Source organism: Lolium rigidum, chromosome 5 (genome assembly GCF_022539505.1).
Source record: "Lolium rigidum isolate FL_2022 chromosome 5, APGP_CSIRO_Lrig_0.1, whole genome shotgun sequence".
In the NCBI taxonomy this organism is placed as follows: Eukaryota; Viridiplantae; Streptophyta; class Magnoliopsida; order Poales; family Poaceae; genus Lolium; species Lolium rigidum.
Window position 1 is genome coordinate 266,602,011 of NC_061512.1, and position 16,429 is coordinate 266,618,439.

General features: G+C 43.1%; 1 protein-coding gene and 1 long non-coding RNA gene across 2 annotated transcripts; both read right to left on the reverse strand.

Annotated features, from left to right (window-relative positions):
* Positions 1-10,429: 10,429 nt before the first annotated feature.
* LOC124652487 lies at positions 10,430-10,959 on the reverse strand. Its single transcript, XR_006987716.1, has 2 exons — positions 10,651-10,959; positions 10,430-10,565 (listed from the first exon to the last, which is right to left on the reverse strand). It is a non-coding gene; the product is annotated as an uncharacterized LOC124652487 (long non-coding RNA).
* A 251-nt stretch (positions 10,960-11,210) lies between these two features.
* LOC124657628 lies at positions 11,211-16,238 on the reverse strand. The gene is made up of 6 exons (XM_047196147.1): positions 15,909-16,238; positions 14,224-14,325; positions 13,839-14,096; positions 13,542-13,667; positions 12,863-13,423; positions 11,211-12,629 (listed from the first exon to the last, which is right to left on the reverse strand). Exons 1-6 carry the CDS (start codon positions 16,236-16,238, stop codon positions 11,388-11,390), a joined length of 2,619 nt encoding a protein of 872 aa, XP_047052103.1. The 3' UTR covers positions 11,211-11,387.
* Positions 16,239-16,429: the final 191 nt, after the last annotated feature.

The window sequence follows — 16,429 nt, forward strand, 5'->3', positions numbered from 1 at the left end:
TGCACATAACATAATGGGTGTATTTACAATGATGTAAGTCTAAATTCTAGGTTAATGAACTTGAAGGTATAGTATTAAGTATTATAGTAATACACATACAAATGTAAAATTTCATTTAATTGTACATTAAATTATGTTCGAATGGGAAAATGAGAATTGATGAGGATAAAATGGTCCATAATGAAGTATAAATGTTCGATACAAATATGTGATGGATAAAAGGATATTGCATATATTGCACGTTGCATGTAGCATTGTCTTGCATCTTACATGTTGAAATTTTCTCGACTTACTTCTTAGGTCGCTCTTGGAGCCAAGTTTTGTCAAACTTCTCCAAATCATACTTCAGTAAATCTAGGGAGTCGGTTTGCCATCCTTTGGATTTAATTTTAAAATTTCATACTAAATAGTTTTTCACAAGTAGAACCAAATCTAACACCCCTCTCCCTCTAGATCATAGTATACATCTTGAGGCGAAAAAAGGCTAATGGAAAGTTATTATTTCAAAGTGGAAAACACACAGAAGGGGCATGCCACCGATCCTTCTAATTTTTTGTTGAAATCATATATGTTAATAAACCGAGCCAGCAGACTATTATTAGGGAACTTTGAATTCCACGCTTCATTCGCCAGTGCCCGATCAAGTCTCTCTCGAATATTACCACGCTGCCAGGTAAACTTATCACCTATGTATCGCACATCCACCAGGTTACAGTCATCAATCGCATCTCTAAAAGCTTGCATACATTGAACAGGTCTTGCCCTCCCTCCTTCTTTCTCAAACTGGTACAGGATATCATTGAGGTCCCCCATAACCAGCCAGGGTAAATCAGATGCCAAGCTTAGATCTCTTAATCTCTGCCATGTTAGATGTTTATTTTCCCATTTTGGCTCACCATACATACCTGTGAAATGCCAAGCATTTTCTTGTCCAACCCCAATGAGCACATCTATAAAATTTTCTGTCCTATCAGCCACAGTTAACACCACCTCTCTTTTCCAATATATATATGATCAAACCCCCTCTTCTTCCATCACTACACCACTTCCTTAAAATCCATTCGCAATTGTCTCCTAAGCATCTCCACCGGGAATAACTCAAGATGAGTTTCTAGCAGAAAAACAATATCAGGGCTCCTCCGACTAATAACATCGAGAAGGGCCCTAATTGCCGCAGCCTTTTTGAGGCCGCGACAATTCCAACTTAATATTTTCATTGTTCCCGGACAACCTCCATCCCGGAGGCCGCCGATAAATTGTTTGTCAGGGTTCCATCTCCACATGCGTTATCATCCACTCTCGTTCTCTTCGGATGTTGGATTTTGCTAGGGGTATTCTCCAAACTTTTGCCATCCTCAATAGCACCATTATCAAATTTGTCAATTATATCTGAGACTTTGTTTCCCTGCCCAACAATCGCCAGAGAGTCATCGTTGGTATTTGAAGCATCAAAGTTTAGACGCTTCCTAGGATTTACACCTTCATCATCAGGTGTAGATTTTCCTAGTCCATCCCTTCTTCAATCTTGCTTTCCCCAAGTTGCACTTTGGTCGCCCATACTTTCTCTCCCTCTCCCCATGAACGGAGCTCGCCCCGGTACACCACGACCAGATCCTCTTCCTCTCCATTGGCTTCTACCTCCTCCAGCCAGAATAACCCCCCCCCCCCCATTCAAAGTTTGATTCATCATGGACTCCATCTCCACACTCATCATGCCAGTGCCCCAGATGACCACAATTATGACAGAAGGTCGGCAATTTCTCATATTTAACTTGATACCATTCTTTCTGTTTATCCTTAGTAACAGAGACAAATCTGGTGAGCTTTTTCTTCACATCAATTCTCACTTGGAGCCATACAAACTCACCAACATACCCAGCCGATAATTTGACTTGAACTTCTTTAATCTCTCCCATGTTTCTGCACATACCACGGATCACAGGTTCCTTCAAAAGCATATCTGGCAGTTTAAGCACCTGAGCCCAAACCATGATTTTATCCAGCACCACCAATTTAGGGTTTGAAAACCCATCATACTCTTCAATCATCACAGCCTGGTTTCGGAACACCCAAGGTCCCTGCTTCGTCGCCTTATTCCAGTCCCCGAGACATGCAAATTGAATCGTAAAAAGGTTGTCTTCTATCTTCCTCCAATTGACCTCTTGAGCCGGATTCCATGCAGATCGCAGGTCAGCGAATAAGGCGCTAGGGCTAAACCCTCGATTAGTATGTACCTTCGCAATGGCTAACCACTTTGCCTTCACGTCCGGCTCCTTTACCTCCTCTTCCCAAACGAATCCTGCATCTTCTTCTTCTTCTAGATTCAGACGTCCAAGCAGGTCCTCCACCGACGGCCAAGAACCACTAGGGGTTCCCGACGGGTCCTTCTCAGATGCCATGCTTCGTGGCTGGCGATCGGTGACTCTCGACGGCGTCGCCATCGGAGGAAAAAGAAACCCTAAATATTACGCTAGGGGAAAAAGAGTCTTTTAGCTGACACTCGTTCTAGGTGACACTCGTTGAACAATATGGTCAATATATTCATCGATGAATCTCTATTATGGAGAAAAAGTAGATGTCATTGAGATGTGAAATGTAGCTGGCATTGAATCCATAAATTGCGTTGGAGGACTAGCATGTTTTGTTCGGTCGAATAGTCTACGGTGCATTAATAGAACTAACTCTCCACGGAAAATGACACATAGGGCACGAAGACGCCAGATTAACAAGGGGTGTCCATATCCATGGATCTGTTCATGATATTGCGTCCTATTTTTTTACATATCTGCATCTTCGCATGAAAAGCAGAAGAACTAAACAAAGTTCCAACTTTTGGTCAAAAAAGTTGAATTTTCTTTTTATTAGTGCTATTTTGTGAAGCAAACTATAAAAATATAGGGCAAAATAATATATTCAATTTTTCACAAATACTAGAACATATGGGAAGGCAAAATCCTTGATATCTTGTTTTTTCTCGATTTCTATCTACTATGGCCCATCTAAATGAGTTTTGGTTTTTCCAAAATTAATTCAAATTTGAACAATGGTTGTGCTCTAGTTTGGTCCATAAATTTGGAAAAGAAAAAACATCATTTTAAGGTTTCCATGTATGGTGCTATGCATTATCCACAAACAAAGTCGAAATATTCTACCATTTGCTATGATTGCCAATGCAGCCAATTTTGACGCCATTTTTAAAAAATCAAAGAAGATGTAGAATAATTAAAAAAAAATAGTCCTTTTATATTACCATGAAAAACACAAAACATGAGTTATGATAATTATTTTTAAAAATCCTTATAGAAAACTGCTATCATGTATGACTATCCCGACTTGCATGCCAAATCACCAAGGAAGTGGCCATATCCATGGCTCCCTTCATGCTAATTTGTACTAATTTTGAACAAATGTGCATTTTGGATGGAATGGTCATGTCCATGGCTCCCTTAATGCTAATCCGTACTAATTTTGAACAAATGTGCATTTTGGATGGCAAAAAAATGTTCTAAAGGGAGTTTCCATTTTTTGTCAAAAAAGTTAAATTTTCTTTTTATTACTGTTGAATAGGGTTTATTTTCTGATGCACCTACCCAAAATATGGGGGAAGAACGGCACCATTCACATTTTCACAAATATTACAACACATGGGATTGCAAAATCCTAGATATCTTATTTTTCACAGTTTCCAACTACTCTTGCAGATTTAAATAAGTTTCAGGAGATTTTTCAAAATTAATTCAAACTTAAACTACGGATGTGCTCTACTTTTTGGTCATCCAAATTGGGAAAATCATTTTAAGCTACCCAATTAGGGTGGTATGCAATATCCACAAAGAAAATTGAAAGATTCGACCATTTGCTATGAATGTTCATGACGTCAATTTTGACCTCATTTTGGAAGAAAAAAAGCAAATAAATGTAGAATACTCAAAACAAAATAAAAACCCAATGCAAAGTGTCCTTTCATGTGATGTAGTTGCAAGGAAAAATAAAAAACCTGAGTTATGGCAATTTTATTAAAAGTTTGTATTCATGATTTGACTTTTTTCATGTTCACACCTTCTAACGCGAAATCTATAGCAGTTTGCCACGCGCCTTGCCCATATAAGCTGCCTCAGCACCTCTACTCACACATGACACATTCGATCCTCACACTTATCTTCTATTCCTAAATAGCTAGCCCCCACTACTAGAATTCTCTGCAATTCTATGCAGCCACGTCACCCCAAATAGATAATACAAATCTTGGCACCCACAGGATCCCTTCACACGATCAATTCATCTCTCAATGTCGATTGTAAGATAAAACTGAAGCTATCAATTGCTCATTATCCTCTTTACCATGCAATAAATCTCCAATTCAATCAATTCTCTAATGGCCTCCCTTAGACCTCCCCACCACCATACGCACCTCGGGTTTCAGCTCTCGCCTTCATCTCCCGTAGTTATTGCGTTTAATCACTATTTATCCCCCTCCAATCCTTTTTCGCTCTCTCACAAAGTTCTATCTCCATGAGGTGAGGTCGCAGAACTCTTGAGTGGAAGGAGCACTGAAGAATCCCATCAATGGGGGTCACCACTGCGGCAGGGTGGCTGCGGGTTTAGAAGCTAAACAATACTCCAATACTGCGTATCTTTGTTAGTTCTCCAAAATCAGACCTCCAGTGGCCGGGCGAGTATCATATCTTTTGGTAATTCCCTAAAAGATCAACATATTTAGCCGCTAGCAATGAAGTTTCTGTTGAGGCTGCCGGTCAGCTCTCTATCCCCACTTATTTTTTTCTGTGTGTACAGCTAAACTGAATGCATGCAGAAGCAAAGTGGATCCACTAGGCACTATGGACAAGTTACCAGCAGTTTCCTTTTTATGCTAAATTTGTGTATATTTACTCTTGCTATACTACATAATTTTGTATGTATTTTTTGTAAAAAAACTTTGCACATTTTCCATGCCAAAAATTTTCAAGCAATACACTATTGTTTTGTAGTAAGTTACATGAATGCCTCATAGTTGCTCGATGGAATGGCTCAACCAAGTAGATAAGAAAAAAACGATTTAGAGGGCTTTCTTCTTGGTGAGAAACTTTGTTCTGTCACATGAACATAAGTAATACAATTTCTATTCGCAATTTTTTTTTCTGTTTTTAACGCATTGTATTGTCTTGGTTGTGTGCAGGTCTAACCAAAGCCTCATCCTACGTTTTCTTCTCTGTTTTCTATAAACTGATAGAAATCAGTTTCACCTTGGGCATTTACAACCTTATATCGGTTGGTTTGAACTGTTTATCAGGCTTGCCGTGCAATGACAATATAATTACAGATTTACTTTTTAACCTTGACCAGTTATACCTTTCTGTAGTATACTCCTGGAGATATATGTTAGCTCTATGGAAGTTTATTATATTTACCACATTTAGGCCAATTTTGTTATGGAATCTAAAATTATTCGCTACAGATGAATGAAAAAATTAGATACAATATGTACTCTAACTGAACTCAGACTAGCACAAATAGGATATCCATAATTAGGTACGGTAATACTCCTCTTCCCTGTCGTGATGTATCTGAATGAGCTCTGTCTATACTTGCACTTAACCATTCATATTGCCCCTCTTCCCTTTCCTACGGTATCTGAATGGCCTTTTTCTATACTTGGTACTACCAAGTCAAGATTAAGTATTCATTGACTAATTTCTTCAGTATCCGTAAATCATTTGCCTTTGTATTATCTACTGCTCTTGGGCACTAATAGAACTGAAAAGATATCGTGCCGATGCACAAAATTCAAGTCCGATTTACTAATTAATTGTTCTATAACATGGTGTTGTGCCTGCCCTGCAACTATCTGAGTCTATATTTTTCTCATAGAAAACAAGGTTGGTAATTCATTATTCAAAGCAGGTTACCATATTATCGATATGATTTGCCGCTGCAACGCGCGGGGTGTCATCTAGTTGTATCGGTTTGGCGCTCTCTTTTGTCTCCATTACGCTCACCTCTTCCCCCACCCTTCTTGGCATCTCGGTTTGGCTGTCATCGTTGTTGCCGCCGAGAATGGGGAGAGGGAGGGAGCAAGCTGAGAGAACGGGAGGCGGGAGAGGCAGCCAAACTAGGATAGTGGGAAGAGAAGGCGAGGACTGAACGGGGCCGAAGAAATGTCAACCACCTCCCCTTGCCTTTGTGCTTGTTCCAGCTGCCAACAGTTGGTGTGAAATATCCTCTACTGACTTCGCTCGCCCCTTGATGGCGGAGCTCGAGCATATGGAACCAAGATGCATAGGGGTGCCCCGCAAAGATTAAATACATTTTTAGGGGTGCATATATGGTGAAAATGGCTATTTCGAAAAGAATTTTTTTTTCTACTCGGTGTCCTGTTCGCTAGGTATCAATCCACCCCAACCCAAGAGAGGTCTGACCGCCATGAGGCAACGGGGTGTTCGATGTGGAGTCTCTTGGAGAGAACGTAGCCAAGACGGTTGGATTACGCACCCACGAGATCATTCCACATCGTGTGTCCCGGCGTGTCAAATTTAATGTTGATCATGATTTTAAATGCCCGGCGGAGAGAGTAGGGCTAGGAAGTGGCAGTGCAATCTGAATTATCCGATCTTCATATTTGAGAATTTCAAAATGGTAATGGTAATATTCAAATCCGAACGAATATGAAAATGGATGTCGTAAATATTCAGATTCACTACTGAAGCTTTCTTGAAACACTACAGTAAGGACTACAATAGGTACGTCGGGGACGAGCTTTTGGCTCTGCCCGAGCTTCTCGCGGCTCGCCCCGAGTTGAGCTCAGCTCGCAGTAGATGTGAACCGAGCCGAGTCGGACGGGCCACGAGCTCGCGGAGGTCTAGATTATATGGAGTAGACAAAGTTGAGTCAATCAATATGGATAGGAGAGGCATATAATTTTTTTTTGTTAATGCTTCTTATCAAAAACCTCATTTTGGTTTGTTTCAAATTTGGCTAACTTCCAGGTTAGCTCCAGGTATTTTTTTTTTCCGAAAAATTATAAATTGCAATTCATCTGAAGTCACGCTCGCGTACCTGGGCCACCACTCTTCACAAACTGTGCTAAGATAGATGGTGGGATTATATAGATCTAATGATCAAGTTCTTATTGTAAAACATCTGCTTGTATTCCATGCACGCAAGGTGTTCGGTGAAATGAAACTGATCACCGCATCACCTTCCTTGCTCCGGCAGCGCTGGTCACCACTCGCTCTCGCCGCCCCACCATCTCCACCGAGCAGATCTCTCATCGCTGCTGCTGGAGAAGGTGGACCCACCTGCTAGTGACACACACATGCTCGGCTCGCGAGTTGCTCCGAGCTGCACCGAGCTTTGCACTAGCTCGGGCCGAGCCCTTTTTCCGGCTCGTGAGACAAACAAGCCAGCCCGAGCCGAGCTATTTGGCAGCGAGCTAAAGTGCGGCTCGCACCGAGCCCACCCGAGCTGGCTCGTGTCCAGCCTGACTCCTCGTCATCGTCTATTCATCTCGGCGATTACTCTCGTAGGTTTACGGCGCCCAATGAGAGCCAGCACGGTTGTGGAGGCGGCCTCCTTGAGTGAGGCGAAGTGGAGAACGCGGCGGAGGGGTCGTCGGAGAGTTCGGAGAGGCGGGTCGTCGCCACCGGCCATCGATCGTGTACGTCGGCGCCGATGCATCGCGATGGGATTTATCATCGATCAGGTGGGTCTATGATGAGTCGGTTCAAACCTAAACGGGCTGAGCTCCATCTCAATTTGGGCTAGTTTTCGATGGGATTCAGTCATGGGTATGTGTACACGCTATAGTGCTATACGTACGTACCTGAGTCGGTTGATGGGTTCAAATACAAAAATAAAGTGTTACTTTTCAGTGATATGTGAAGTTACTCATACATTTTCTTCTTCCTTCTTTTGCGCATGAAACATATTTCAGAGGAATAAAACAAGATATAATAGAACAAACTTACTTTATGTGAGTTTCATTAAGATATCGGAATTTTACCATTCATTCATGACCTCTTTGGTTCTCAATTAATATTCCAAGATCGATCGGGCGAACAGACCAGACATATCCAAGCATGATTACAAATGACATTCTATCTTGTATCTTGTGTGATTTAAAGTCGTGTATCATGTGTGATTTAAAATCTTAATGAAGCTAGACACAAAGTTTCGAAAGTCAATTTTTGTTATTTTCAAAAGTATTTTGGGTAACTACATTTTGAATACTTCGGTAAATACGTCTTCAGCCATCAACAATTTTGGTAATATATAGTTCAGTTTCGGCTTGGTTTCAGCCATCAACAAATTAACCAATCAATATAGTTCAGTTTTGGTAATAACCAATCAATTTCGGCTTGGTTTCAGCCATCAACAAATTAACCAAAGTGGGCGTGAATTTGAGAGCAACGATTTCTTAGTATGGTCATATATTATTATTATTCCCAAACACCTATTAATCAGTAAAATTAGGACGCGATTCATAATACAAGTTGCCAAAGTAAAGTGTATGTGGCCCCCTGCAACTTTGATTTTTTACGGTGTTTTCGTAAACAATGTCTTGCCATCGATGTCACGTTTTTGCGGCTAGCAGGTATCGCACGTATGCCTCTTTTCTCAGTTTGTCCGATAGTTGGGTCCTAAAATTAATGATTTTATATCCCAAAGTAACTAATTATCCACTTCCCGTTTGTCTTCTACATCAATCACTACTACGACAAGCTTTGGTTGGCTCCGGTGAGGGAGGGGCGATGACGGTGGCTCTCCTTCGGCCTCGCTCGAGTGCTTGTATTCGTCACTGGGTGGTCCAAGAACATGTTCGTAATTTTTATTAGTTTTAGAATTCTTTATACTGGCTATTGAAGATTATAATAGATCAACGGATTTTTCGGGGAAAAAAGTACTGACGATTATAATAGATCAATGGATTTTTCAGGGAAAAAAGTACTGAAACGGTAACAGGTAGGAAGAACGACGATGCCCTCCTACTCAACATGTAGTAATAATTTAGCGAAACATAAACATTTTTCTCGTTAGACAAATGTGCCCACACTTTTTTTTTTCTCGGATCATCTCCTTATTTGCAGCGGCTGAATCTAACGCGAGACAATAATTAGCGTTCCTCGGTCATAGTTTCTATCTGTGTAAAAGAATTGCACCTCTTGCATGACAAATTTTTATTTTACAGCGCTACTGCTTGCAGGTGAAGGTTCCTCGGTGTTGGTGGTATAATTGTGTCCTATGATCCAGGCTTCCAGCCGCTTAGCACGTACTACCACTGCAGTGCAGATAAAACAGCAGCAGCAGTCACAGGCATCACTTCTGGAAGGAGCGAAACAAGGAGGTTTCTCCTGATAAAAATAGCTGACTGATCTTACGCAATCTACGTGGATATCCCGTGGTCCACGCCGGCATTCGGGTGATTCAGCAGAAGCAATTGGATTTTGCAGTAGCAATTGGCTAGTGATTTCACATATTATGTTAATATAATGAGATAAGAGAGATGCAACCAATCAATCGTGAAGATTACATGAGAGAGACGCCCCGGGTTTCTTAGTTGAAACGCTTCTGGTGTGTCTGGAAGGAGCGAGACCACGAGGTTTCTCTCTCAAAAAATGCTCAATCCAACCTAATCTACGTGGATTTCATACAGTCCACGCCAGCCTTCGGATGTCACGGAAGTTGTTCAGAGTTGTGATCTATCATGATGGCAACAAACAAGATGATAGAAGGGTAAGGTTATTAATCATGCAGCCTACATGACACTGAAACCACCAGGGTTTGGTTTGGTAGCTAGGTTGTGAGATCCCAGGCAACGCTGGGCTGGAACATTCCTCCCCACTAAAATTACAGAGCTATCAAGGGAAAGATAGCATATATTAGCACTAACCAGAGAGAAATTATTAAAAGGCAGAGAGAGACATGTGAAGTGCCAACTGAAAGTCCACGTCTGTGCAGCGAGGCAAAAGTATCGTATTACTAACAAGAAAGAAAAATCAAAAGAGACATGGAAAGCAGCAAGTCCATGTCTTGTTAGTTAACAGCAAGGCTGGGACAAAGTCCATAGCAGCGAAAAGGTCTCATGCCTCTCAATGAAGGATCACACCACATCATCATCCAACTTTCTTGTTTACATCTATTTAGATTTCACCAAAGGTCAGAGCAAAGACAGTGTTCAAGCGAAATTAAAAAATATAACATATAAAGTACTGAATACAACATGTCCAAGCATATAGAATCTTGTGTACATTCAGCTCACAACTGCCTTCAAACAAAATATGAAAGAGGGCATAAAAGTAAGTACCAGCACATCTGCCTTTCAAAGAAGAAAAACGTCTTACAAACATAGCACGCCCAACCGAATGCAATATAGTAGAACAACACATGGTTACCACAACCGAGTGCCACCAGTAAAAACAATGACAGTCAAGCAAAGCAAGCAAAGGACTGATGAACTTGTTCTATTGTCAGTTTGGTTTTAAGTACAAAAACCACTACATATCGAGACTCTACAGGAAAGTTGTCAAGATACAGCAGTAACTCTGTCGGCGTCACCTGTTTCACCCTTCCTGGTTACCAAACAAACAATACTCTTAGCATACATGGCATCCTATATGAACAGAAAGATCAAACACATGTAATCAGAACCCCCACCAAAAAATTGACCCACCAGGGGGATCGAAATGCCCCCAACTAATGACTGGGCGTTTATTCTTTCTGTAAACACCTTTTCTACACGATGAAATGGTGACATCTGAGGGACGAGTCGACCAAAAAATTCGCTGATGCTTCGCGCTAATCCACCTAGCTGCTGCAGTATATATTGATCGCTGCTGCACATTGCCCTCGTGCAAATGAGCCTCCATATGTAATCAATGGTGACATTGCCCTCGTGCAAATGAACCTCAATGTCATGATCTCAGTTGTTGTTTGCTGGTGTTCCTGCTGCTGTGTATGCCAATAATACTAATCCTCCTCCATGCCATCGTCTGCAATCCTTGGCATGCATCTTCCATGGACAATGGGTGCACGCTCTTGACTCTTCACAACGCCACCGCGGTTGCTTTCTACCTTTGAGTAATCATAATAGACAGCACCCTTGTACATCCACTCACCCTTATCGATGGAATATGTGTCCTCAAATTGCTCCCCGCAAAGTGCACAGATAATCTGGCTCTCGTCTGCAGGAACCATAAACTCACAACTTTCCTCTGCAGAGCACAACTCTGTATCAGAGTCCAGGAAGATGTCCTGCGGTTCAGGTGATCTATCAATCCAGCGCTTCTTGTTAGGGTACCATCTTTCAGGTGCGATGCCACTGTTTCTAGGCTCGGAAGAGCCTGATTCGTGGCTGGCAGCATGTTCACTGAGATCCTCTTCAAGTCTGAATCTTAGACCACATGTTTTACATTGATGGCATTGGTCATCAAAGAGGCTGTCAACCACATGCGTATGGAACTCACGAAGCAGTGCTGGCATGAACTCAAGACCGATAAGGTCAGCCGTCTTGATTTCAACAGGTTGGGGCAACAAAGTCTTTTTGGGGCAGATTTCTCCTTGCCAACTGAAGGCTGGACAATCTGCAAAGGTGGAGGTGAAGCACTGACACCAGATGTGCTCGGACTTGATTTGCTGGGCTTTCCTGGCAACGCAGCAGACGAATCAGTGGACGGTGAAGAAATTAGCCCCTTTGCAACCAGACTACTGAGAAGACTTGAGAGCGGTGCAGGATTATCAGCTTTCTGCGTTGGTGGCGGGCCTGGTGGCAAAGGTGGGCGAACAGAGTTTGGGACATGAGGCTTCAAAGTAGCATTTTCACTGGCTGAAGCAGCCGGAAGACATGGCATGACAAATGGAAGAGGAGGTTGTGCCCTCGAGCTAGCATGATCACCTGTGTTCGGTTTGAATCCACTCTTTAGAAGACCAGCCAACAAGTTACTAGCACTTACCTGATCCGAGTTTACATGTGCTGGGTCACTGGGCAAGGGAACTTCTTCAGGTGGCAGATGGATAGAAGGCCTAAACAGCGATGATGATGAACTGTCTTGCGGAAAGAGATTGTTAGGTGGCTTGAGATGTGGCTTTGACAGAACAGAAGGGTGCTTTTGAGTCTGCGAGGAAGTATGTGGTGGTGTTGCTTGAAGATTAGGCCGGCCCTGAGAGTGCGTAGCACCTTGAGACAAGGCATGAGCTCTTTGGTTATGTTCCTCCAGGGGATTTTGGCTCAATAGGAAAGATGATCTGGAAGCATACATATCATGCTCCACAGAGCTTGGGGAGCTCTGGCGCGCAAATGATGCAGTAGATGAAGGTGCCTGGACAGGTGGCGGGGAAGGTGACCACTGTTTATGTTTTTGTTGCCCAAAAGTTGTAGGACCACTAGTTGCACTTTCCAGGCTTGACCGTCCAGCATAGGCTCCTGATAATCCTACAGGTACAGATGAAGTGATGCTTGCTGACTGGTTGGAAAATCTTGATATCCTGGGATCCCGCGCAATGTCTGGGCGAGTTTTCTCCTGGGATGACCAGAGAGAGGAAACACGAGAATCTGGAAACTGTTGTCCTTCAGGCCACATTTCCCTATCTATTCTTGGTTCCAACTCACGCTTGCTGTGAAGGTACTCTTCACGATCCTGAACAATTGATGAAAATAAGATTATAATCACAACTCCAGAAATGTAGTGCAAAGGTTTGAATATAGATTAAGAAATTTCAACATGGTACATGGTAAATCTTAAGGTTTCAGAACACGAAGTTGAATGCATCCCAGCAGTTAACTATATCCATGACACGATTATGTATAACTAATTAGATTCCCGTGACTAATTATCATGCAAATATATTTTAATAGTTTCGCTCCACATACCATATATGCTGCGATTCTTCTATCTTGGCCTGTTTCATGTCCAAATCTAGGGATGGTATCTTGTTTGCGGAAGTCAGGGTCCAAATGGTCTCCCAGCTCTGACCATTTAGCCCTCTGAAAGCTTGAAATATTGCCATCCTCAGCCATCAATTCTCCTTTTCTTGCAGAACTGGCAACTCCATAATCTGCTCCTTGAGTATGTAAATCATCCCACATGTACTCTTCTTCCTCAGAGTTCTTCCAGCTTTTGTTAGCTGACAGCCTACCAGTCCTATCAGAAGTACTAACAGGAGTTGGTAGAAGTGCAGAGACAAAACGATCAGATCCTGGAGGCCGAGTATCTTTATTTGCATAAAAGTTGCTGCGTCTGTCAAATTGCTCTTCAGAAGAACTAACACCTCCAGTATAATATGATCCCCCGATTCCATCTTGGCCTTTGGACTTTGAACGAACTTGACCAGCTCCAACAGGCTGTTGTGAGATGCTGGAAAATCCAAGGCCCCTGATATCTCTATCTGGCTTCTCATGAATAGGATTACTAAAAGGGTCCCTCTGAGCGCGCTGTGAGTATGGCAGATCATAGCAAAATATATTAGGAAAAAGCATGCAAACAAATACGAGTTTAGGAACTTCTATGCTAATTTGGATGTAGAAGTATCAAACAGCAAGAAGAACTTACGGGTCTAGAGTTAAGATTATCCAGCCGTCTCCCTGCACCTTTGTCAATAGCTATTGTGTTAACCCTGTCGACATCATCATCGTCATCAGAAATTATTGCCGTCTTGGCACCGGCTCCCAGTAGCCCCTGCCCAAAGTGAAGGCAAAACAGTATGAGGAGAATAGAAGAAAAAACATTACACACAACACGATACACAGGACACATATTTAAAAGATAATTGTAATTGTTCCAATCAGTCAGAGGAGCACATAGATATAGATACATCTACAGAACTTGAAGACAGAAGATGTGGCTGACCTTATTTGGTTGTTGGAGCTGTTGTCTTGCTTCCAAATATTTGGGGTTAACATGAATGCTGTGGGATGGGCGCTGGGATTGAGAATCAGGCTTTGATGCTGCAGAACCTGAAGATCCATTAGTAGATGATTGAAAACCAAGTTCCTTTTCAATCATTTGAAGTGAAGCTGGAGAAAACACTCCTTTCCATGTTCCAAAAAGGTGCCTCATGCTAGAATGTACAGGAGGATCAACCTGTTTATATGCCTTGCAAAAAACCTAAACCGAAACAGAACTAAGATCATTAGGATGCCAAAGCCAGACTCATCATAAAAAGAAACTGGTTCATTAGGTTGTCATGAATATGGTCATCACAAATAAGAAAGAGTATGGTTAAGAGACTAACCTCAGGTAATCTTGCAGAAAAATGTTTAATATAATCTTTTCCAATATTCTTGACTATACTGTCAAGCAGATAAAGAGATGGTAGCTTCTGATCACTTGGAACCTACAAGCACAGGTAACCATCAAACGAAATAGACAAACCCCTCCACCATAATGGAATACAATCACAGTGCCAACTATCCCAAATTTCCAACAGAACAAGAAAACTGAAGCAAGGGAATGGTCACAGCAAGCCAACAGGTGAAAACCTTTCTGATGGCAATCTGCTTCACTAGACTAAAACAATGGCAAATATTCTGCACAACAAAGCAATACCAGCATGCCTTACACCCTCTAGACACATCACAATGCATTTTCTTTTGGAATTGCCATAAGGAGTTACCCATACTTCCATAGAAGGTCTCTTTTAAGCATCTCAAAGGATATAACAAAAAAAACTCTAGCTGGAATGCTAGATCTAGCAGTAGCTTCTCCAAGGTTACAAAGAAGAAATACATACACAACTGAAAGCGACTTAAATGCCAAGAGCCCATCCAAAAGGAGCAAAAAGAAGACCCAGTGTCTGCTACATTAAGAGGCCTAATGTTACCCAATATATACACCATTCGATTCACCAAATTTTAATTGTGAAAGCATATCACGACAGACTCCAGCTATAAATAAGGCACTCAGAAATCTGAAATCATTTCGGGTGCAACGACAAGCATATGAGGTACGCACAGTTTGACAACATGATCATTGTTAGCATGGTATAACATGGAGTGCCACGGAAAACTTCGAACTTATCTGCCGAATAGATATGAAACCCTGTTCAGTTTTGCAACAGTATACTTTTGTTGTTTTGGTGTCACCGAACATTGCTGCAGCCCTCCTATTACAAAGAGAGGGTGCTTCAAACTGTGACATAAATTAGTGTTTCGTTTGCCCTGCCACACAGGTCTGATTTACATATAGTGAATGGCCTCCTGGTTTGAGAAAACAACCACGCGTCGCCTTCAAAAGGATCTTGGAAAGCGTAAAGCTTATTTGCATCATACACAGAGAGAGAGAGAGAGAGAGAGAGAGAGAGAGAGAGAGAGAGAGTGGGACGCATACACGAGCAGATATACAGAGGAAGGGAGGGAGCCGACAACGGTTTGTTAATTGGTCCAACAACATTTACATACTACAAGCGATTAGTAATGCACACCAAGAGAATTAAGATGAGATTTCCTCATTGGCCCGGCAACATTTACATGCTACAAGCAATTAGTAATGCACACCAAGAGAATTAAGATGAAATGTACTCATTGGCCCGGCAACATTTACATGCTACAAGCGATTCGTAGCACACGCCAACGGAATTAAGGTGAGATTTCCTCATTGGCCCGACAACATTTACATGCTACAAGCGATTCGTAACGCACGCCAACAGAATCAAGATGAGGTAGTTGTACCCTGCGTAGAAAAACTGGGCGATGCAAAATTTATCCTTGCACCGATTCTTACACACAGCACAGCCCAAAAAGAAATACAGTTGAAGCTGACCAGCTAGCTAGGTACCATCCATGTATGTGGTGGCTTATCCAACAGCATCCACCACATCCATCCTCCTATCCTATCTAGCAGTCTAGCACACAGGGTACCAACCACAAGCTTTACATGGAGATGGGGAGAAGGGGGGTCTGAGGGGCGAAGAAGGTTCACCTCGAGGATGTTGTTGCAGACGAGGGCGGCGATGGCCCTGGTGGCGTGGAGGTTCTCGCCGGCGATGATGGTGAGGTTGGTGATGATGGGCTTGGAGTTGAAGGTGAGCTCCCCGAGCGCCGTCCGGTACTGCGCCACCAGCTCGTCCACCTGCGCCTGCTGCTCCGCCGCCGCATCCGCGCTGGCTCTGGCACCGTTGGCGGCGGCGGCGTAGGAGGATCTGGGGTCCCTGGATGGCGGGGGCGCGAGGAGGCGCGGCTTCTTGGGGGCGGCGCCCGGGTCCGGCGCGGCGGATCTGCGGGCAGAGGGGGCGTCCATGGAGGCGCGCATGGCGGCGGGGCGGGGCTGGGCGGGCCGGCTAGGGTTCGGGGCGCATGGGCCGGGAGCTAGGGTTTGGGCGGCCGAGCTGGGGCTGGGTTGGGTGAGGCGGAATGGACTGCGGGCGGACGGACGGAGACCCCGGCGGCGGCGGCGAGCGTGGAGTGAGAGCTCGGTGGTGGTGGGGTGGATTTGGGGGGTTT

Coding starts and splice junctions, on each gene's coding strand:
- LOC124657628 (XM_047196147.1), bottom strand. CDS start 16,238: ATGCGCGCCTCCATGGACGCCCCCTCTGCCCGCAGATCCGCCGCGCCG. Junction 14,326..15,908: donor TCTGCAACAACATCCTCGAG/GTGAACCTTCTT, acceptor CTGTGCTTGTAG/GTTCCAAGTGATCAGAAGCT. Junction 13,424..13,541: donor ATAATCTTAACTCTAGACCC/GTAAGTTCTTCT, acceptor CCATACTCACAG/CGCGCTCAGAGGGACCCTTT.